This window comes from Arachis ipaensis, chromosome B7, assembly GCF_059453495.1.
Source record: "Arachis ipaensis isolate K30076 ecotype BB chromosome B7, ASM5945349v1, whole genome shotgun sequence".
NCBI lineage: Eukaryota > Viridiplantae > Streptophyta > Magnoliopsida > Fabales > Fabaceae > Arachis > Arachis ipaensis.
The window spans coordinates 27,294,051-27,318,541 of NC_142442.1; the positions used below are offsets into that span (position 1 = coordinate 27,294,051).

A 24,491-nucleotide genomic window follows, 5' to 3' on the forward strand; every position below is an offset into this window, starting at 1 on the left:
CCGCTGCATTGTGCCTTCGCCACTTCCATCGCGTGCCGCTTTGTTTCGTTCACGCAAATGGTATGACCCAAATAAGCATCCACATCTTAATGAAAAGAACTATCCGCATAACATAGTAAAATGAACATCTTGTGGAGCATGTGCATATAGAATCAAGCAAATCAAGTAAAATACTAATAATATACTCAAATAAACATTCATTTTAGAATGAAAAAAACCATTCACATACACAGTAAAATAAATATCCGAGTTAGTTGATAAGAAATAAGTAATAAGACAATAGCTACAGGGGCACCGGAGTCGCGATACAGCAACGGCGGCGGCAGCACAGAATTGCGAGAGAGCAGTTGCGGCAAAAAAAAAATCAAAATTATGATTAAACCTAATTAATTCAAATATTGATTTTTAAAATTAAAATTAAGTTTCTTTTTTTAACCTATTATTTAGGTTGTTTAGAAAAAAACGTTGTTTTCCTATAATTTCTCTAGTTTAAAAGAAGAATGTTAGAAGACTAGTAAAATTTATTATTTTTATCTAGTAGATAATGTTTATATATGTGGGTCAAAAGTATATTATTAAACTATTAGACTAAAAAATTAAATTAATGATTAAAAATAATGGTAAAAAATAATAAATTCTACAAATCTTTAAGTATTTTTTATTTTAAAATTAAAAAAAACTTTGGTATAAATTCATAACTCAGACACAACATGCATTCAAATATATTTATTTTGAATATATTATTTTTGACAAAATAAAAAATGTATAATTTAGATCAGGGATAGTAATGGAAACATATAAGAAAAGTTAAAATAAGAAATTCACTAGAAAAATATCTTGTAATAACTAAAAAATCACAAAAAAATAAAACAATAAAAAACCCATGAATCTCAAGCTGTTATTATTCCATTTTTTTTTGTTATATTATATATTACTGACCCTATATACTCATGTGCGTTCCTCTCAAAACATTTCATGTTCTTCTAGCCATAGCCGCTATAAGTCTCTATAAACCTCTCTTTCATCAACCCTGAAACAGAGCCACCACCATAACCAAAACAAAAAGATGGCAGTGTCCCATGTTGTTTATACCAATGGACACAAAAAAGAAAATGATGAATTTGATGCTAGTGCTCCTCCTCCATTCAAGATAGCAGATATAAGAGCTGCAATCCCAAGGCATTGCTGGGTCAAGAATCCATGGAGATCCCTCAGTTATGTTCTAAGAGATTTGGTTCTTGTTGCTACATTGTTAGCTTCAGCAATTCACTTCAATAGTTGGTTCTTTTGGCCAATCTATTGGCCTCTTCAGGGAACAATGTTCTGGGCACTCTTTGTTCTTGGTCATGATTGGTATGAACATTATTAAAAAAATGTTACATTAAAAAAGTATTCAAACAATATTGTCCGGTTTAGATTCATTCAATTTTCAGTATATATAGTATTTTATTTATGTTTTACCTTTGTTTTTGCTAATAATGTTATGTTAAATGTTATACATTTTCTATTGGCAATGAACAGTGGGCATGGAAGTTTTTCAAACAATGCAAAGCTGAATAGTATTGTGGGCCATATATTGCACTCCTCAATTCTTGTACCATACCATGGATGGTTCGTTCATTATTCTTAGCACCGTTGTGTTCATCTTCTTCATTTATTTAACAAATTTTTTTGTTTTATGTATTTCTTAATTTGATTTGACAATGAAACTGTGGAATTTTAATATTTTTTTCAGGAGAATTAGCCACAAGACCCACCACCAAAACCATGGACATGTTGAGAATGATGAGTCATGGGTTCCAGTAAGTGTTTTCTAGCTTCAACCTTGGTTTTTCATTGTATAGCAAAGAAAATTTATTATTTTCTTTTTTTTTTAATAAAAATAAATATTTTTATTACTTTCTTTTTTTTTTTTTTGTCATGTGTTAGTTGCCAGAGAAGATCTATAAAAGCCTAGACAATGTGACCAAACTCATGAGATTCACTGTACCTTTCCCTATTTTTGCTTATCCCTTTTACTTGGTAAGTGCTTTAATTTCTTTTTTGATTTTCATAGAAAGTAATAATAATAAACAAAGTTTGTGATATTTATTTATTTTAATATGAGAAATTGCATGTCTTATTATTTTCAGTGGAGAAGAAGCCCTGGAAAGGAAGGTTCTCATTTCAATCCATACAGCAATTTGTTCTCACCAAATGAGAGAAAAGATGTTATGATTTCAACAATGTGTTGGGTTGCCATGTTTTCTCTGCTTCTCTTTCTGTCCTTCATTGTCACTCCACTTTCCATTCTCAAGCTCTATGGAATCCCTTATTTGGTAATTTCATTCTTACTTTTTTTTTTTTAACTTTATCGTTTTCATCTCATTCCCTTTTCGTAAAATGGAATTTCATACCTTAATTTAAGGTCCAAACTTTTATTTTTTCTTACATTTTAGTGTATAAATAATAACAGTAATAAATTAATAATAATAAAATTACATTTTATTAAAAAAAGTAATACTTAAATCACATTTTGTATACTACTTAAAATATACATCCTTTTTAAAATAAATAATTGATGCAAATAACATATCTCTAAAGCCAATTCTTTCTCACTTGGTTTTGTTTTCACCGTGTATGTAGATCTTCATCATGTGGCTTGATTTTGTCACATACTTGCATCACCATGGTTACAAGCAGAAATTACCTTGGTACCGTGGAAAGGTAGTAATATATAACAATATAATCAAGTTGTATCAAATTTTGGTACTTGATATTATATTCTATTAATCTCAAATTCATGACCGTTACTCCTCAATATCAGGGCTTCTCTGTTTTATTCATCAACTTTATAATAAGATTAATGTTTGTATATGCGAATGCACATATCTCTAAACTTAGAAGTGTGTGCTGCTGCCTAATATCAAATATCAACAAGAATGTGTTACAATTTTGCAGGAATGGAGTTATCTAAGGGGTGGCCTTACAACGGTGGATCGTGACTATGGTTTGGTTAATAATATTCATCATGATATTGGCACTCATGTGATCCATCATCTTTTCCCTCAAATTCCTCACTATCACTTGCTTGAAGCGGTACTTTCTACTTTTCATCTTAATTTAATTTAATATAATAATGCACCGTGATAGATCAGAGTATATATATCAGCTTAATTAGATTGTACCATTTATTATTATATAGTCATTAATTATATTTTAAATTGAATGGACTTAGAGCATGAACTACTTTAGGGTTTCTATCGATTTCTTTATACTACTATTTAAAATACTAATTAATAAGTGTAAATATTATTTATTTTTGTTAATATATATGACAATATATAATTAAATATTGATATAAATTTTTTTTATATACATCAATCATTCTTTTATGATAATGGTTTCAAAGTCTCGACTCAAAATGATTGAGGAGCTCAAATACAAAGTTACATACATCCTCATATACTTTTATATATTTTCATCTAGTTGTACTCAATCTTTCAGAACATATGCTATTTTAACTAAATTAGTTATTTATATAAAATACATATTAAATATATAATATATATTAAAAATAATTAAACATTATCATATATATTTTAAATATAAATATATAATAACACATAGCTAATTTAGTGACGATTTTTTTTTAACAAATAACAATTATATATATTAATAATATGTAAGAGTAAAATAAGGGACTTCTTTTATTTGTATAAATATATCTTTTGTAACTAAAAAGGAGTTGATATTTAAAGAGAAAGATACTTTTAAAATGAATAATTTAAGCAAACAAAATAGAAGATAGACAAAGTGACAAACTCATAATGACAAATAATATAAAAATGTGGATACTTTGCAATTTGATAAAGATACGAAAAAAGAAAAGTCCAAAATTGAAATAATTGTTGTTATTAGTCCAAGAAAGTGAGTCCAATATTTTAATAATAAATTTGCAGACAGAAGCAGCAAAGCCAGTACTTGGAAAGTATTACCGGGAGCCAGAGAAATCTGGGCCACTTCCATTTCATCTCATAAAGTATTTGCTACAAAGCATTGGACAAGATCACTATGTCAGTGACAATGGAGATATTGTTTACTATCAATCTGATCCTTACCTTCTCAACAATAACAAGTCCAAGTAGTAAAATTTTATTTTATTTAAATGCTTTTTATTCTTGTTAATTTCATCTATACGAGTTTAATGTGGCTTTAATGCTAGGTGGCCACATGATTTTGCTTCTATTTTTCAGTGAAATGGGTCTCACTCTCTGATTTATTTCATTTACTATAATGGGACACACAAGAGTATAGTTGGCCTCATTGCTAAGAAGTACTTGTAATAACCTAAAATGGTAATAAATATTTGAATTGTCAGCTTCATTTTTTGAGTGTGATATGATTTCCACCACTTGCGCTGTAGCAGCACTCACATGACACATGTAGCTACTTCTAAATAAATAAATCTAAATCACCATGCCAATATGCCATGCCACTCAAATTGGAAAAAACAAATTAACATAATATTAACTACTTTGTCATTTACAAACATTACTCTACATTAATGTTATTTCTCATATGCTAAGCAAAGGAATATTCTTTTTTCTCTTTAATTTTTTCCCCTCTTTATTAGTAAAAAGTTTAATTTATTATTAAAGTTCAACTGCGTTTTCTAAGAATCAAAGTGGTGAGGTTCTTAGAATAATCAATTTTAGCATGTTTTATTACTACATAAGATTTTTTATATGTTACCAAACATTTCCGTTTTTATATATATAGAACATATATACATATACATCCATATGATTTATTTATTTATTGGGGGACATAAGCTTAATGGTATCTCAACCATAAAGATAGTAGCCATTGAAGTCTTGGGCCCTCGCTGTTATAATTGAAGGTTGGTGGCGTATATATTTGACTATTAGGGGCTATGAATGTAATTAATGTTGGTAATTACTTCAGTATTAATTCCAAACTATATATCAACCACTGGCGTGATTAACTACTTAACCATTATTTGGCATCTTTTTCACAGATATTACTGATAAATAATATACTATATGAGTTTCCTTATATGGGAAATGGATAGGTATTTGGGTATAGCGTAGGGTACCATATCAAGTTATCAACATAATTAATTATGTGTTATTAGTACCCCCTTTTTTGTTTAGGTTATTAGTTGGTTACAAATTAAAACCCTCCTCCTTGCATATACTAATATAACCCTATATATCTATAAAAAGAATTTGGAATTTACAACTTACCTGCTACATCATCTACTCCTTAACAGAGTTCTTACAAAAATTATTAGAATAAGTAGGAAAATAGATATGTAGCACTTTAAAATTTGATTTGGTAAAATTTTTATTTTTTGAAAGTAATTTATAAAAGTTATTTTTTTAAAGATAATTTTTAAAAATTATAACACTTATATTTAGTAAAATCTAACAAAAAATAATTTTTAATAATCACAAACACTACAATTGTATTTGATAAAATAACTTTTAAAATTAAAAAAAATCATAATAATATATAAATATAAAAGTTAAATTTAAAAATTAATTTATGTATAAAATTATTTTAGACATTTTAATTTTGATAATCACAAGTCAACTTTAAAAAATTTTGTCTTAGACACTTTTAAAAATATCCATATCTTTTAAAAACTGCAAGTATAAACATAGTCTTTTTAATTTATTAAATACAAAATGAAAAGAAAAATACAAACATCTTTTTAAAAAACTTTATCAAACCAAACCTTACTCAAACAATAAAAGTAAAGTAACCTTAAAATGATGTAAAATACAATTTCTTATTTTGTTTAAGAAATAATGAGTTAATTATGATTCTTTCCCTCAAAATTAAAGTTTAACAGAAATTTCAATTTAACTTATTTTAGTTTTTTTTAATATTAACTCTTATGTTATCATATATTTTTAATTATTTTTCTTTTTTGTTCTTTATCAATGGTATACATACACAATCACTTTTTATATTTAAATATTTTTCATGGTTGATAATAATATAAAATATTGATATATTTCATGTATTTTATTTCATAAATCATTATTATCTAAATATAACAAAATAACAATATTTTTATAATTTCATTATCAATTTTGTTTTAAAGCAAATGTATTTTCTCAACTATTGTACAATATGATGTATTGAGAAAAATTATTTGTTAATATTACAATTTGTTTTCTCTTTATATATATATATATATATATATATATATATATATATATATATATATATATATATATATATATATAAATTATAATAAAATAATTATGAAATAATAGAGTTAATTAATGGATACTTTACATGGTTAAAGCATAGCTTCTCTTATAATCTTTAAATATGAAAGGAGCAAATAAATGTTTTAGAAATAACAAAAAGACTGCAATGAAGTTAGCAATGACGGAAGGATATGTTGTATTTTTACTCAAAATATTATACTCCACAGTAAGATAATAATGGATCCAAATATTTCATTATTCAAAATAAATTGAATTACACTTGAAATTTTTAAAAATTTAACTTTAAATTATATATTCTCATTATATTTTATGAATTATTTATATTTTACAATAATTGATTATATTATTAAGCAATATTAATATCCAATAACTGAGATATTTTATGCTAAATTATGTAATTATTAGTTGGAGGTGGCGATTGGGGTTGGTGGCTGGGGTTAGCATTGTGTTTGTTAGAACTTGGAAATATTGAAGGATGGCATAATGATGAATTGATGGTGTAGGATACGGTAATATCGAAATTTATTTTAACTAATTTTTAACTAGTCATAAAATTTGAACGAAGGGTATAATTAAAATTTATTGAAAATTTTGGGAACAATTATTTTAAAAGATACTTTTAAAAATAAAATTGAATCAAATTAAATGTTAAAATTATTTTAACAATGATATTATATGACTAAGTCATTTTAATGACAAATTTTAACTATATTGATATAACAGCTTAATTATTAGCAAATAAAAATTAGTTGAAGGAAAAAAAAACCATATAAGTAGAATAAAAAAAATATTTATTGAACTTAATTACAAAAATAACGGGGATGCTACACATCCATATAACTATGTAACCAAGTTGGTCCAATACAAAAGAAAATCAATACCATTAAATGAAACGTGAAATACACGCGCCCAACACACACGAAATCGCTCTTGCTCAATGCTTCTTCTCCCCCACGCTTCTTCTTCTTCTTCTTCTTTTCACGCTCGTTTACGCACGGAGCGTCTTCTTCTTCTTCGCCTTCTTCTTCGCGTTCCTCCTTCTCCTCCTTCTCCTCCTTTTTCGCGTTCCTTCTTCTTCACGTGTTTTCTCCTTATCGTCATTCTTTTGTTGTTGTTGCTGCTGTATTTTTTTGTCTTTTTCTCCTTCTCTCTCTGGTGAAGAAGCAGTAGAAGGTGAGGAAGAAGAGTTTTGAATAGTGCAGAATGAACCGAATACAGTACTCATGGTGAACCGAACACAGTACTCATGGTGAACCGAACACAATACAATTGTATAGTACTGAGTGAATGAAACACAATCCATTATATAAAATCAAATTCAAACAGCTTTCTGCAGAATGAACCGAACACAGTACTCATTGTGAACCGTACACAGTACTCATGGTGAAACAATTGTATAGTACTGAGTGAACGAAACATAATCCATTGTATAAATCAAATTCAAATAACTCTTCCTACAATTTATATATTATCAATTCAATTCAATTCAGTACACCTCCGTCCATTTAATTCAATTCAAATTAGAAATTGCATTCCATTCAATTCGATTCAAAATTGCATAATCCAAACTTTGTCAGTTTGATTCGTTTTAGAAGAGTAATCCAAATCGCTCTCCTGTTTACCAAAAAATTATGAACCCCTAAACACTGAACCCTAAACCCTAATCCCTAAACACTAAAACCAGAACCCTGAACACTGAACCCTGAACCCATAAACCCTAAATTCCTAAAACATAAACCCTAAATCCTACACCCTAAAACCTAAACCCTAAACCCTAAACCCTGAACCCAAAAACTAACCCTGAACTCTGAACTCTGAACCCTGAACACTAAACCCTAAACCCTAAACCCTGAACCCGAGCCTTGAACACTGAACTCTGAACCCTGAATACGAAACCCTAAACCCTGAACCCTATCGTAAACCCTAAACCCCTAAAACCCTGAACCCTAAACCCTAGACCCTTAAACCCTAAACCCTTAACCATGAACACGGTGAACCAAAATTAATACACGGGACGAACCGAAAAGTTTGAAACACATTGAAACCTTGTACACTGAACCCTGAACCCATAAACCCTAAACCCTGAAATCCTATCGTCATTCTTTTGTTGTTGCTGCTGTATTTTTTTGTCTTTTCCTCTTTCTCTCTCTGGTGAAGAAACAGTAGAAGGTGAGGAAGGAGAGATTTGAATAGTGCAGAATGAACCGAACACAGTACTCATGGTGAACCAAATACAGTACTCATGGTGAATTGAACATAGTACTCATGGTGAGCCGAACACAATACAATTGTATAGTAGTGAGTGAACGAAACATAATCCATTATATAAAATCAAATTCAAACAGCTTTCTGCAGAATGAACCGAACACAGTACTCATGGTGAACCGAACACAGTACTCATGATGAACCGAACATAGTACTCATGGTGAACCGAACACAATACAATTGTATAGTACTGAGTAAATGAAACAAAATCCATTATATAAAATCAAATTCAAACAACTCTGCCTACAATTTACATATTATCAATTCAATTCAATTCAATTCAGTATACCTCCGTCCATTTAATTCAATTCAAATTAGCAATTGCATTCCATTCAATTCGATTCAAAATTGAATAATCCAAACTTTGCCAATTTGATTCGTTTCAGAAGACTAATCCAAATCGCTCTCCTGATTTGAAGTTGAGTCATTTATTGTTTCGATTCAGAAGTGCATATCGAAGAAGAATAGAAAGAAGCAACAAGATCGAAATTTGAAAACGAGAAGATGAACGCGACCAGAGGAGAACGACGAAGGCAATGCAGATCAATAAGAAAGAACGCGAGGAGAGAAGAAGAAGAAGAAGAAGAAGGAGAAGGAGAAGGAGAAGGAGGTTTACGTTGCAGCAGAAGGTTTACGTTGAATAAAACTTTAGGTTGCAGCACATTATATGTAGCGCGTGTATGACAAACAAGTGAGGGGTAGGGAACGCGTGTGTGGAGGAAATTACTTGGTTAACAACCATGTAAAAAATACATGGATGCAGAACTTTTCCGTAAAAAAAAACTTATTCACCTAATATTTCTCTTATTTTAAAATTTTTCAAAACCTATATAAAAAAGAATACTTCATAATTCTTTCATTACATACCCTAATCTCCTAACAAAAATTATTAGTTTACTAATTAAAATATGCAAGAAATATATTTTAAAAACACATAAGTATTTCTTATAAAAAACGACGGGTATAGTAGTGGCGTAGTGCTAAAAACTAAAAAGGAAAAGGAAAAGAAAATTACACTAACCTCTGTTAAAGTTTGTCGTAAGCATCCCTCTAATTGGACACCATGGATCATTGACCCCTCTTATTCTACCATTTTTTTACTGTAAATACCAAAATACCCTTTTTCTCTTCTCCTCCTCTATCAAACTACTCTTTTCTCCATCCTCAATGATATGAAACTAGACAATCTAATTCATAACAATTTCAATTCATATGTGTTCTTGGAAGTAGCCTTCATTGACATTGACAAATTTGTTAATTTATCATCTTGCCGGCATTTATAAGATTCAAGTCCATGGAGTGATTTTTGAGGCTATTACCGTATTTTCATAGTAATATCTGGTCCGGCCTTTTTGAGAACTATGACATAGCCGACCACGCCAACCATTAAGGTGGTGGTGGAGAGAAAGGTTGGAAGGGGTAGGACCATAAGAGACGAGAGGGGTATTTTTGGTATTTTATGTAAAATGAAGAAGAAAATTGTTTTCTCAAGAAAAACATATCTAGTACAACCCAAGAGACAATAATGTCACAAGTCCAAAATATAAATCCAAATCAAACGAGACTTTTAGGGGGTTGTCTACCCTTTGACCCTATCTATTGTTCTCTAGTTTCTCTTTTGGGCCTTTAACCCATTCTTTTACCAATAATTTTCAAAACAAGTCATTATAGCTAAGACAACAACTTAAAAATTTCAGGAGCTACTCATTTGAACCCAGCTTCAAGAGTGGACGAACCATAACCCAAAAAAAGAAAAAAAAAAGAAAAAAGAGTGGATGATCCTTTTGGTCGGAGGCTTGGTTTTATTATCGCACATTGGTTGTATCGGGAAAAAAATATTGAATTTTTCCGGCTTTAGCTTAAGGGCTAATTTTTTATATAAATATATTAAATATTTTATTCACACGAAATATGCATATTATTATAAAAAAATTAAATTAAAATAATATTAATTTAATTTTTATTTTTAAAATAATCTAATTTTTTAACATGTAATTACTCACATTTTGACACGGTTACTAATATTTTGAAGCAGCTCAATATAATTTAATTTCATACAACATTTTCAAGTTGAATTCTTTTTAAATCCAGTTAGTACTAAAAACCAAAAAAGTTTGTGGGAGAGATTTAAACAATGGATATATTTGAGCAATTAGTACTTAAAAACAAGTAATTTCTATTTACCCTAATTCTTTTAAAATAAGCGATTATCTTTCTCCACTCTTTTTTCTATTTTATTGGCCACGAATTTGTTACTCCCACTTTTATGTAGGAGTATCTTTAACCAACACAAAAATATTTACAAAATAAATTCCGTTTTTTAATTTTTAAAAATATCAATAATTAAATATTAACCCCTTTGTTTATTCTTTTTACACATTTTTCTTTTCCTTTTTCCAAAGTCAAAGAATAGACTAGAGATATATTTGCTCTGCTAAGTTTTCCTCTTTTAATCACCGTTATTCGTTCTCTCTTCCTCTCCCTCTTTGGTTGCTCGTTCTCTGATCCTCTCTCTGCGCTATTTTCTTGACAAAAGAAAACTGGCATCGCATCCATTTGTAAGTTGTAATTTCTAAAACTTCTTTGATAATTCTGTTGTTTGCTATTGTTTGGACTGCAATATTCTATCATTTTTCCAAACTTCAACTGTTTGTGCCGATTTGCAACGGAGGACACTGGTGGTTGTGGATTGCCAATGTCCAGAAGAAGGCATTCTATGTGCTTGACCCTGTCAACAAGAAGAAAAATCAAATACCTGGCTTGAGAATTAAATTGAACAAATTTGTTGTAAGTTATTTAAATCATACATATTTTGTTGTAAATTATTCAAACATGAGTAGAATTCGATTCATTAGAGTTTGTGATTTACATTCAGTTCATCCTTAAGTGTTCAGTTGAGTTCTTTTACATGCAGAAATATTTTCCTTGCTGATTGAATGTTTATCACGTTTTATTCAAACATGAACAGAGTTTGGTTCATTGTAGTTGCTGGATTACATTCACTTCATCCTTAAGTGCTCACTTGGGTTCTTTTGCATGCACAAAATATTTTTCTTGCTGATTGAATGTTTATCACGTTTTATTCAGACCATGAACAGAGTTCGGTTCATTGAGGTTGGTGATTTACATTCACTTCATCCTTACTTTTTGTATACTTTTCAGGGATTAATAGTCTCCCAGATGAGGGTTTACGCTGGGGCAGAACCCTTAATGGAGGACGGAGAGGGATTAAAAGCAGAGTATATCAGGCTCAATGGTCAACGAACAAAGTAAAAAAAATTTTCTGCTATAGTACTATTTTTAATGTGTTTTATTTTGTATACTATTAATCATATTTTACTTATTTCTTGCTTAACTATGATTGTGGGATATACGTTCTGAAATAGCTCAAAACAATTGATCCCCGAAAGATCAAAAAGGGAAAGAGGTATCAATATAAAAACTGGACACAAGTAAGTAATTTTTAAATTAATGAAATTCGGTTCACTTCTTATTTCAGTTGGGGTTCATTTCTTATGTAACAAATTCCTTTCAATTGAATTGTAGGAAGAAATTGATGCCTTCAAGCGCGAATATGGTCCAAACATTCTCTTGGACAAAATGAACAAAATCAGAGAGCAAGTGATTCGGAAATCTGAAGCCATAAGACTCCCAAGGCCATCTGTTTCTCTCTCCAGCCCTTTTAGTAAATTAACATTTGGGAATATAGATAGTAAATAGGATATACTTTATTTGACTGATTGTAATTAACACTATTTTGTTTAACTTGTTTAAAAAAGCAAACACTGCTTCTTTAATGTATATATGTGAATATTAATGTAAATTTTATTGGAAATCTAATGTTAATGGAAAATATAATGTTAATGTATATATCTGTTGGAACTGTCTGGATGCTGTTTCTTTCTAGGTTCACAGTGAATAGATTCAGGGTACTTATCAAACATTAAGAGCCCCAAAACACAAATGAACTGAAATTAATACACTAGATGAACCGAAAAAGTGCATATATCACTATAGCAGAGAGCTAATTTTAAAACAAATCTTTATATCAGTATTCAGTTTCAGAAACACCTGAACTCTTTGACATAACAGAGTGACTATTCAATAAACAAAAAAGTGACTATTCAATAAATAATTCCAGAAAGCTAATATCAAATACAAAAAAAGTGACTATTCAATCAAGACTAACACCAGCTAGAAATTAACCCTCCTATACGTTCAATGAACCAAAATTTGCTCATACATGAATAAAAATTTATGTTAATAAAACTGAAACTCTTGTAATCCTCTCCGGAATAATTCATATCCTATGCATTTTAAAGGCTGGAACTTGACTGAATCATTGATCTACTGTCTAAAAGGTTCAACTGCAAAAGAGAATATAAATCATATATTAGCAAAATGGACAGATGAATGTTTCCCTAATCGAAAACAAATCAATGTTACATCGCTTGGAGTTGGCTTTTTATTTTTCTTCGTGGCGTTTGAGATCTTTTTTTTTCAAGTTTGATCCTAGTCTGTTCTTGGGCCGGCCTCTTGTCCTAACATGTGGCGGGCTTTGAAGGTCGTTCATATCGTTCAACGTTGCTTCTTCGTGGGTTAACGAACTTTTTTCTTTGCTTCTCGTTTGATATTCTTGCATCTCGTCCATGACATTGTCAAGGGCCCGATGCAGAATTTGGTAAGTTCCTCGGACTCTAACGCAAATTCGCAAATATTGTGCGACTGAAACACCAAATCGTCAAATTCCTTACTTCTCGACTCTAGTAGAGGCTCGTCTTGACTGCTCTTGATGTGTGTGTGCCTCCTCTTTATGTTTTTGCTCCAGCATTCCAGTATATATTTTGGTGCCACGTTATCTACTTGCTCGAAGTTTAAGACGCACAGAGAATGGCGGCATAGTATGCCCCTTGATTTGAATAGCAGGCACTGACACTTTACATCTCATGATACTGCGTCGTAGGTGAAGAAAACTTGTTGAATGTGGAGTTAGAAACCTGCTCTAAGACTTCATATGTTGTAAAATGTAAGAATTGCGACTAATTAACTGTTTAACTAAATAATTAATATTGCCCAAAAATAGGATCCAAAAATTTAGAATGAGAATTTGAGGATTTAGATATGATTTTTGGACTCAGTAGATTTTTCTAAGTCAGAAAATGTATTTTCTACGAAAAACCGAGTAAAATCGCGAACCGACAGCTGAACCGGTCGAACCAGTTTAAGTCTGTCCGGTACTGTGCGAGAAAAATTAAAAACAGTAGAAAATCTTAGGAAAATATTTAAAGTTGAAAATCGGGCGTTAATTTTTAAAGGTTTAGGCCAAACGGGCTAAAAACGCTAACGGATTGGACCAGACATAAGTTGGGCTTGTTGGGCCCAAGCCCAACATATATATAGGTTCATTAAATGAACCCATCAGCCATAAACACAACACCACACAGCTTAAAAGAGAGGAGAGTGAGGGTTTCCATTGTCACTATTCATTATCAACTTCCCAAGCTCATAACTTGAGCTACGGAGATCCAATCGCCGCACCGTTTGCGGCCACGCGATTCTCGCGGAGAGCTCTACAAAACTCATCTAAGAAACTGGTATGAAAATCATGAAATCCCTCTCAGCCTTTCCTTCAAAAAATTCGAAAATCTAGTTTTGGGGTTTTTGATATTTTAGTGTTTTGATGTGTTTAGGATCAATCTAACTTGAGGAATCTATTGGGTTTTGCTTCCAAAACTGTTGGGTAAGGTGAGTTGTTCTTTACCCTTGTGAAATTATAATTATGATGAACCCTAGGTTGATTAGTTATAATTTGTGTGTATATAGCTTGATTATTGTGAGTTTGGAAGCTTTTGGAATTGAGTTGATGGCTTGTTGGTGATTGTTGATGCTTGTTGGAGTTGGTTGGTGACTTGGTTGTGGTTGGAAGCTCGAATTTCACTCAATTTGGGTTTTGTGCATATTGGAAATCGGTCAAGGTATGGTTTCAGTTTTCTCTATGTAGTATATAATATTTCTAGATACGTAGGCTAGTGACCCATAGGATAGGATCGAATTGTATTGGATGTTTGATTTGTTGAGATATGATGTATGATGAATTGATGAGTTTTGGCTATTTTGATGAATTGTGGTGTTAATGTTGATAAAATGATGTTGCAAAGTGAAATTAGGGTTGAATGAGTTTAATCATGAAGATTGTTAGTGATATGATGATGATGGATGATGATGTGAATTAAAAAAATAATTTGTGTGATATATTTGATATTTGAGGTTGATGATATTGTAATGTGAGTGGAAAATTGGTGTAAAGGGTGGATTATGACACAAAAGGGTAGATTTTAATGTAAATTGGAGTTAAATTTGTGAATTTGGGTAAAAAATTGATTTTTAGTGAGCTTTGACGGATCATAACTTGAGTCTCAGTTTTCAAAATTTGCTGAAGTTTGCTTTAAATTAAAGTTCATTGAAAAATCTTTAAATTGATAAAAAGTTTGTAGAAAATGGATTTTGTAGTGGAAGTTATGATCATTCAAAGTTTGGTGTCAAAATCTAAATTCTGTGCATGCTGCAGAATTTATGATTTCTGGTTTGTGTGCGCACGCACAGCCTTGTGCGCATGCACACCCCGTGAATTTTTGAACCTGTGCGCACGCACAGCCTTGTGCGTATCCACACACGGGGACATGGCTACTGATGGGAGCGCTAGCACGCCCTGTGTGCACACACAACCAACGAAGTTCTGCAAGCTGTGCGCACGCACAGCCCTGTGCACACGCACACATTGGAAGGTGCATTCTATTAAGGGCGTTCGCACGCCTTGTGCGAGCGAACAGAATTGGAAAATTTTTCACTTGTGCGTACACACACTTCTATGCGTACGCACACTTTTTGAAAATCCTCCTGGGTGTGCGCACACACACCCTTGTGCGTATGCACATGCCCTATTTTTCAACTAAATTCTTGTTTTTTCTATTTCACCTTTTCAACAAGCTTGTAAACTTCTGTGACACCTATTTAAGACTCTTTGGCTTATTTTCGGGTATCAAAACATAGGAAAGGTCCTAGGAGATTTAATTTGGGTATACCTTGAAAAGTTAGAGAACGGAGGCTTAGGTTTCTGGTGTACTGAGGATGGGTTTGGTGGAGTGAGAAGGGAGAAAGATATATGAATTGAGAAATTGATGAACTAATGAGTTCGGAATGGAAATTATGAATTGATAGTGGTTGAGATGAGTCGAGGACTTGGAGTTGCAATGATGAAACATTGATATAATGAAATAGTGAATTTTTGAAAAAACCACTGATGTAACATTTTTAAATTGAGATTGTTGAGACGCTATGTGCCTGGCAGGGACGGCGGTTGGATCCCACCTGTCGAGGTAGCAGCGGCGGCGTAAGGGCGGTGGTTCGTCTCGCTTACCTTGAGATGTGAGATCCGTGGCAAGAGTATCCCGCTCGCATCCCTTCGGATCACTAGAGTGTGCAGGCACAAAATCCTGGACGGTGTTCCGAGCACCATATATCGAGGATTCCCAATTATGATTCCGAAAAGCGACATCTCCATGGAGATGTGTCGGGTTGGCAGTTGAACCGACAATGTGATATCACAGCCAATAGGACAGGCATTCATCATGTGCATCTTCTATTTGTTTGTTTGCTTTGCCGACTTGTAATTGCTTGTCTAATTGTATAACATGCCTAATTACCTACTTGAATTACTTGCCATATATGCATATACTTGTGTTTTACTTGCATTGATATTAATTGTGTTTTCTACTGGGATTGAGGAGGTTCGGACGGCGGTGGCGATAGGATCGCATGGAGGATAGGTTGGTAAAGTCTGTAGGATAGCGGAGAACTGTTAGACTAGAAAATCCCCTAAGTTAGATTACCCTTTTTATGTTATGGTTTTAAGTTACGCTTTACTGTTTTAGTTATGCTTTAAGATGAATCTTGTGATGGATATGAAGTTCTAGGATTGCCTCTGGCGTCCCGGGGTCTTATATCTTACATCACTGGGCACTGTTACCATACTGAGAACCTCCGGTTCTCATACTATATTTTGTTGTTATTTTTCAGATGCAGGTCGCAACCCACCTCGGTGAGTTGCTTTGATGGTGACAGAGCGGAGGATCCTGGATATGTTTTGGAGTATTTTTGGTTATTTTGTTTATATCTCTCACTTTTGTATTTACTTTTTCCTAGAGGCTTACTTTGAGAGAAAGATTTGTATAAGCTGTTTTAACTTCCAGATTTCTGTATGGTCTGTATATAGCTAGCCGGCTTAAACTCCGTGAGTCGTGGCTAGATCTTTATCTATTATACTCTGGTATTTTGTTATATCATATCTTTTCTTGTGCTTTAAGTTTGTAGCTTCGTGAGTACATTCTGCGCTTTTTAAATCCTATTTTTGAGCTATATTCTTCATCGGGTTTCTATACTATATTAATTTTTTCTATATATTATATGTATGAGCTTAAAACTGTTGTAACCTTTTATTGAACTTTGCTTTACGACACGAGGTAAGGTTTAGGGTAATTAGGGTGTTACATAAAACCTAGGGTGGTGCATTGATCTTGTGATGCAGTTCACCTTTTCTCTGAATTGTCCTTAAATTTTTCTAAACTTCTCGTGTGTATACACGTGCTAAAATTGAGCCTCTATTGCTGATTTTGTTGCGCACGGTATCACGATGTGAAAATCTGTATCACGAATTGACTCAAGGAGCTATTGTGTGTGCTGAACTTGTTGAAAAATGTGTGCATGCTCTCGCTCCTTTGTGTGTTTCTCATCCGTCCCAGAAGTGGTGATCCAGGTAAATTGGAATCCATATATGGCGATCTTCGTATAGCTCTGCAGAATGAACCAAAAACATGAGCTAACATAAACCAAAATCTGTGCATGTTTTAACCGAAAAAGTAACAACATGAAAATAATTCGAATTAAAACCTCAGTTACTTGAGAGCCACTTGTTGCCTCTGAGGCCGTACTTTGTGAGGAAATCGTTCCAGTTTCTGTCGAATGCGTCTTTTGTGAACGAGTTCCAAACGTTGTGTCTTATCTCTTGTTTGATTTTTTATGTCACTTGTAGCCGTTTAGTTTGCTTGGAATCTTCTTCATGATGTGCTAGATGCACCACCGGTGAATTGTTGTTGGAATGCACATCTCGATGGCCCTTTGCATCGATGCACATTGGTTGGTGAGAATGTCTTTTGGTGCCTTCCCTCCCAAGCAACAGAGCCAACATTCGAATATCCATTTGAATGATTGGATGTCCTCGTTTTTCATCAGGGCGCATCTGAAAAGTGTCGACTGACCGTGGTGATTCACGCCCACAAAAGAACCATAAACCAGATTGTGCCTGCATAAATAGACACACCCAAATAGTTGTGAACCGAAATGTGTGGATTCAATGAACCTAAAGACTTAATTTCGGTGAACCAAATACCTATTTGTGTTGTAGGTGGTGTCGAATGAAACCACGTCTCCGAAATACTCACATGCAGCCCTGCTTCTTACGTTGGCCCATAATGCATTTTTGATGGAGTAATCGCCTTCGAGGTTGAGCTCGAAAAAGAAATTTTGATTCTTCTCTTTCATTATTAATAAGTACTTCCAAAATTCTTTGGCATCGTCTTGTTCGGAAACATTCCGTACTTCCCTTGTGATGTAATTCCTCATGTCTTTTTTTTATAAAACTTAGTTCCCGATGACTGCCAGCTACTACTACGAATAATTGGTAAGTTTTGCTCGGTCTGATTCCGGCTTCCTCATTGGTTTCAATGGTGCGATGCACGAACATGCTTAGCTCCCTATATTATTTGAGCATCTTTGCCCAGTTTGGACAGCAGGGGTGTAAATGATTCAGAACAAAGACTGACATCTTTCAATATGTATACGTAGATCCTGGCTGGACAATTTATGCCGGCTAAAGGATTTGTCTTCAGAGTGGGAGATATCTTAGATTTCCACCTCCCCTCTCTGCTGCATACGATTAGTTGATTCTTAATCTCGTCTTCCTTCTGAGTCATGTTCCTTATTTTGGTAGAAAAACCGGCAAGTTTGGAATAATTTTTGTAGAACTTTCCAGCTTCTTCTAGTGTCTTGAGAGTCATCCCGATCTTTGGGACAAATTGTTCATCCACAACACACCTGGTCTGCATAATGAACCGAACATGTTACTAAGGTGAAACAATTGTATAGTACTAAATGAACAGAACATTATCTATTATATAAATTCAAATTCAAACAGCTATCTGCATAATGAACCGAACACGTCAATAAGGTGAAACAATTGTATAGTATTAAATGAACGGAACATTATCCATTATATAAAATCAAATTCAAAACACATGTGTCTACAATTTAGAGATTATCAATTCAATTCAATTCAGAACACCTACGTCCATTCAATTCAATTCAATTCAATTTAACAATTGCATTCCATTCAATTCGATTCAAAATTGAATATTCCAAACCTCTTCCGCTTGATAGGATTCAGAAGAATAATCCAAATCGCTCTCATTCAACTGATTTAAAGTTGAATCATTCATTGTTTCAATTCAAAAGATAAATGCTATGTGCAGATCGAAGAAGAAAACGAAGAAGATAAATGCAACGTAAGCAGATTGAAAGAAGAAAATAACGAAGAAGACGATGAACGCGAACAAAGAAAAATGACGAAGCTTATTATATTGAATACAATGCAGATCAATAAAAAAAATAAAGAAGAAAGATGCGAGCAGAGAAGAACTACGAAAGCTTTACGTTAAGCAGAAAAAATTTACGTTACAGCAGAAAAAATCTACATTCATATGTTAGAATGCATGTATCACAAACGAGTTGAAGAATGAACGAGACGCATCTAATAAAAATTGCTTAAATATATAACTTGGTTAGAATTTTTGCATAAATATAAAATATTATTCATCTAATTAATCCTAATGATACTCTAACACTTATTAGTGTCTTATTTTCTTGATACAATCTCCCATACATCTACCTCTACTTAAGCATAATTGCTAAATGTAGATGAGTTACATTGCATGAGAAATTAATTGAATACTACCATATTTATTTCCCTAAGTTCATGTAGCTAATAACATCCCTGAGTTTAATAATGTATATACATTTTTCGAAGTAAATCCCTCAGTAATTTATTATAATCATAGACACCTCGAAAAAATTTACCGTGTACTCAACAATTATTATGAGTTACTCCATTGGAAACAAATAAATCAAGCAAAAAAGTTAGTATCTTCGGCCACAGAACCCAAAAAAGAAAAAGAATTTCATCAGAACACTGACACAATCACAGAATCATCAATTTCTTTGACCTGAAAAAAAGTTAATGAAAAACACAAAAACACATTCAATCATTGTCTCTCCCAACACACAAAAAAACAAGTTTACACATTCACTGACTTGGTTACACCACTCAATAATAATCAAATGCCTTCCTCTTTGGAGCACTACTCATTTTCCACTTTCTACCATCACAACACCCTTTTGGTATCATAATCATAATCATCATCAATTCATCATCAAACCCAAGAAGAGAAAAATAGGACTCATAAAAACCATTTATTTTCAAGTGGAATCAGAGTCAGTAGTAATTAGTAGTAGTAATTACGCATTCAATAAGTAATAACTCTCTCTTTCCTTTTTTAGCTATATGGAGATTTAAAGAAGTGTGCTTTTGTTTGGTACAATGGAGGAAACAAAGGACAAAAACCTAAGAAAAAGAAGCATGACTTGTCAATGACCAAAAGCAAAAGCCATTCCAAACCTTAACTCCTTCTTATCAGTTTCTCAGTTTTTCACACATTCAAATGCCAAACCCGCCACCCTTTTATCTGATAAATCCAAACAAATTAAAAATTTCAAATCTTTTTTCTTTGTATTGCTCTTTTTTTTTCACTTTGGAAAGTTTGAGAATCTAAAAACACATAGAACCCTTCTCTTTTTTGCTTTTTCACCCTTTCCTTTTATCTCTTCGGCTCTGATCTTTCTTTCTTGTTTACCACTAAATCATTTATACTGACTATGAAGAACTTGACATCATCTCATTCAACATTTTCTTCTCCATCATCATCATCATCATCACCCTCATCATTATCAACACTAAGTTTGGAACCAACATTTTGCAACCCAAAGAGTGCAACTTCAGGGTGCATCAGTGCCATATTTCGAAGGATTCTATGCTCTCGTGCCCTTCCAACTCACGCTTCACGCCATATCAGACACCTTCATTCAATGGTGAGTTGCTATCATTCGAAAATATTATTAATTCTGTCTTAAACTTCTTAAATATGTGAGTTCTTTCATTGAGAACATAGACAAAAATACACGTGAAGGAGTTTATGATAGATAAAAGCACCCATTATAAATATTCATAAATATCAAAATACACTTCAGAAATTAATTTTTGATGGACAAAAATTTGATATTTACAAATATTTTGTGTATATGTTTGTCGATGAAAATAATCTCTCAAGGGTATTATTTTTAGGTAAAAATTTAGGTGCAGTCAACTTTACGTAAAGTTGATAATTAAGAGCTCTTAGATGAAAATTTAGCCAAATCATTCAAATCATTTAATGGCTCTCAACTATCAACTTCACGTGAATTTAGCCGTTGACTGAACCTAAGTTCTCATCTTATTTTTATTCTCCAAATTTTTTCATGCGTTTTTTTTTGTCTATTTATTCTTTTTAATTTGTTCACAGAATTGTGGTGTTTAAGTATCATAATCGAATTTAATACTTGTATTTTTGTATTTGCGAAATGTAGATGGCGAGTGACAAAGACGAAGAATTGAAGGCTAAGCATAAGAAGAAGGAAGGTGCATTTTGTGAAGCTGGGGTAGTGGCAAAGTTAATGGGATTGGAAACCACCATGGAAGGTTCAGTTTCATCATCAATGGAGTGCTTCTTGGGAGAGTTGAAGAAGCCAATGCATCATCAGGGTGTGGATAGGAGTGTAAAAGGTTCCTCATCATCTTCTTCGTTTCATGGGGTGCCAACAACTTTCCATTTGCATGAAAATGAGGACTTCTTGGTTTTCAGCTTCGGCGAGAAGAAGAAGAAGAAGAAGAAGAGAAACAAGAGTGTGTGTGATATGTGTGATGTTTCTTCCATCAATGTTGGTGAACTTGAAGAAGAGATTGTGAAGAGGAAGAAAAGAAATGATAATGCATGTTTGGCAAAGAACAAAGTTGCAAATGAGAGCAGCTCAGAAGATTCAAGCCCAGTTTCTGTCTTTGATTTTCACCGCCAACTTCTTCAAACAGGTTTCTTTCTTTTATTTTCAGTTCTGCTTTTGCTTTTTTCTTTTTCTGTCTATTATTATTGTCATAAGTTTGGAGAATAAAAATAAAGATTGCAAATATCAAAGTAAAAAAGTGGTCAAATATACAATTTTTTAGCTTTAGACTTTCTAATAAATTATTCATGCAAGAACAAAAATTCAATAATTATATCAAAATATTTTGATTCATCTAACAAATTTACTTGAAACTGTGTGATTTTTCATATGTATCTTGTTTTAATAAGATTTGAATTCCAACTTTTATGTTTACAAGTATATATGTGTATATATATGATATTGGAAGAGTTTCAAGTATACCTACTCATGTTCTATTTATTTTAACCGTTGATCTCAATTATAAAAAATATATATAATATATATTAATTAAAATCAACGAATTAAAAGTACTGGAAATAATATATATTAATTAAAATCAACGATTAAAAGTACTGGAACACCGAGGTACACTTGAAATTTTTTCTATAATATTTATATATGGTAGATTCTTTAGTGTTTATAAAATTTTTGTTTAATTTGTTTAAAAATAGAGATAGAGTGAAGTGGAATCCACATTTTTATTTTTAAATCTTACAGAGTAAATGTTAGACGCCATAGAAGTGATCTTTACATATTTTAAATATGTTTCTTATTTCAATAAAATAATTGATTTCTTTTATGCATGATTGTTGTTATTTATGAATAATTTTAATATTTCACTCTTTTTAATTATTTTTTCTACACTCAAATGCATGGTATTTACTTTTCGGTGAAATTTTTCACATAAGAATTTGATGTGTAAAATTATATATAGAACTCAACCATTAAAATTTCCTCTTCATTTTTACTCCACAACCAAACATGCCCAAATCTTTAAGTTTTGCTGATTTTGTTACAAATTATCCTTTTGCAGATAATGCAGATTCATTAGGAGTTGATTTGAATTGGAGAAGGAAATTGACACCAGAGCTTGAAAATGAAAAGCAGCATGTTCTGCATTCTGATAGTGACATTTTGTTGCTACTTGAAGAGGAAAAGCTTAATTTGGCAACTGAGAACAACAAACATAAAATGAAGCAAAGGCATAATAATGATTATGAAGATGTATGGGGTCAAATTTGCAAGCTAGTTGAACATGATTTGTTTGGATCAAATCAAATTGAGGCTGAAAGAATGAGAAAACAAGGTGAAATTGAAAACATAAGTGCAGATTTTGAGTCTCAAATTTTTTGTCACTTGTTAAATGAGCTGATAGATCAACTTGTTATTAGTTCCTAGTTTTAGTGAGAAAACTGCAAGTTTAATTAGAATCTTTATGTAAATTAAGTCAACTAGTGAAATGTAAAACAATTTTAGTCTTCAGTCTTTTGATTAGTTTTTCAGGTTATATATTTATATTTAGAGATTCATTAGAGAATTAATTATTTTTCAGTCAATATCAATCAATTTTTGAAATTATTTTTTTATTTTAAATTATAAATCATCAACTCTAGGTTTTAAACTCTAATCATAAATTTTAAGCATTTCAAAAAATAAAAACTAAAAAAAATATAATAAAAAATTAACTAATATTAATTAATTAAAAATAATCTTCTATACTTATTTTTATATTTATATTTATATTTTTATCTTCCATAATTTTAGCTTTTGCTAATCTCAATAAAGTGAATCATCTTAGTAACAAATTTATGGGAGAAACAGAAAGAAAAGAAATTAAAAGTTGAGTAATTACCCAAATTAGTCCCGAGAATTTTAGAATCGGACATTTTAGTTCCCAAGAAAATTAATACACAAATCAATCCCCAAGGTTTTACTCCGGCAGACAAATCAGTCCCCAGTTCATTTTTCGGCAAACTAATTACCCAAATAAGTCCCCAAAGATTTTAAAAACGGACATTTTAGTCCCAAAAAAAAAATAAAGTACAAATCAATCCCCAACGTTTCTCTCTATTAGACATAATAGTCATCCGTCTAAAAATAAAACAAATAAAATAATTATTATTATTAATTGCACAATAATATTGTACTATATTTTTTGTATTTTTTGGACAAAAATAATGATAAATTTATTCATTAAATTCTTATATATATAGTCACTTATTAATAATAATAATAATAATAATAATAATAATAATAATAATAATAATAATAATAATAATAATAAATTATTAGAAATTATTTTACAAGAAATTTAAGGTTAAAACCATTTGATATTTTTGTATTTAATATAATCAAAAATGTCCTATGTAAAAAAAAATATGTTTGTATTAAAAAATATGTATTAAAAAAATATTTTAATTTACATTTATATTAAATACATAATTTTTTTAATACAAACATTTTTTTAAAAATAGTACATCTTTTTATTATATTAAATAAAAAATATCAAGTAGTTTTAACCTTAAATTTCTTGTAAAATAATCTCTAATAATTTTATTGATTTATTATTATTATTATCATTATTATTATTATTATTATTATTATTATTATTATTATTATTATTATTATTGAGTGACTATATATATATATAAAAGAATCTAATGAATAAATTTATCATTATTTTTATCTAGAAAATACAAAAAATTATGGTATAATATTATTATGTAATTAATAATAATAATAATAATAATAATAATAATAATAATAATAATAATAATAATAATAATAATAATCAAT

At 31.2% G+C, this 24,491-nt stretch overlaps 2 protein-coding genes across 2 annotated transcripts; both read left to right on the forward strand.

Annotated features, from left to right (window-relative positions):
• The first annotated feature begins 949 nt into the window (after window positions 1-949).
• LOC107609767 (omega-3 fatty acid desaturase, endoplasmic reticulum) lies at window positions 950-4,372 on the forward strand. Its single transcript, XM_016311790.3, has 8 exons — window positions 950-1,353; window positions 1,522-1,611; window positions 1,736-1,802; window positions 1,930-2,022; window positions 2,133-2,318; window positions 2,626-2,706; window positions 2,941-3,078; window positions 3,942-4,372. Exons 1-8 carry the CDS (start codon window positions 1,067-1,069, stop codon window positions 4,125-4,127), a joined length of 1,128 nt encoding a protein of 375 aa, XP_016167276.1. The 5' UTR covers window positions 950-1,066; the 3' UTR covers window positions 4,128-4,372.
• Window positions 4,373-19,983: 15,611 nt separating this feature from the next.
• On the forward strand, window positions 19,984-23,221 carry LOC107608144 (uncharacterized). Its single transcript, XM_016310025.3, has 3 exons — window positions 19,984-20,768; window positions 21,303-21,801; window positions 22,729-23,221. Exons 1-3 carry the CDS (start codon window positions 20,556-20,558, stop codon window positions 23,091-23,093), a joined length of 1,077 nt encoding a protein of 358 aa, XP_016165511.1. The 5' UTR covers window positions 19,984-20,555; the 3' UTR covers window positions 23,094-23,221.
• The last annotated feature ends 1,270 nt before the right edge of the window (window positions 23,222-24,491 follow it).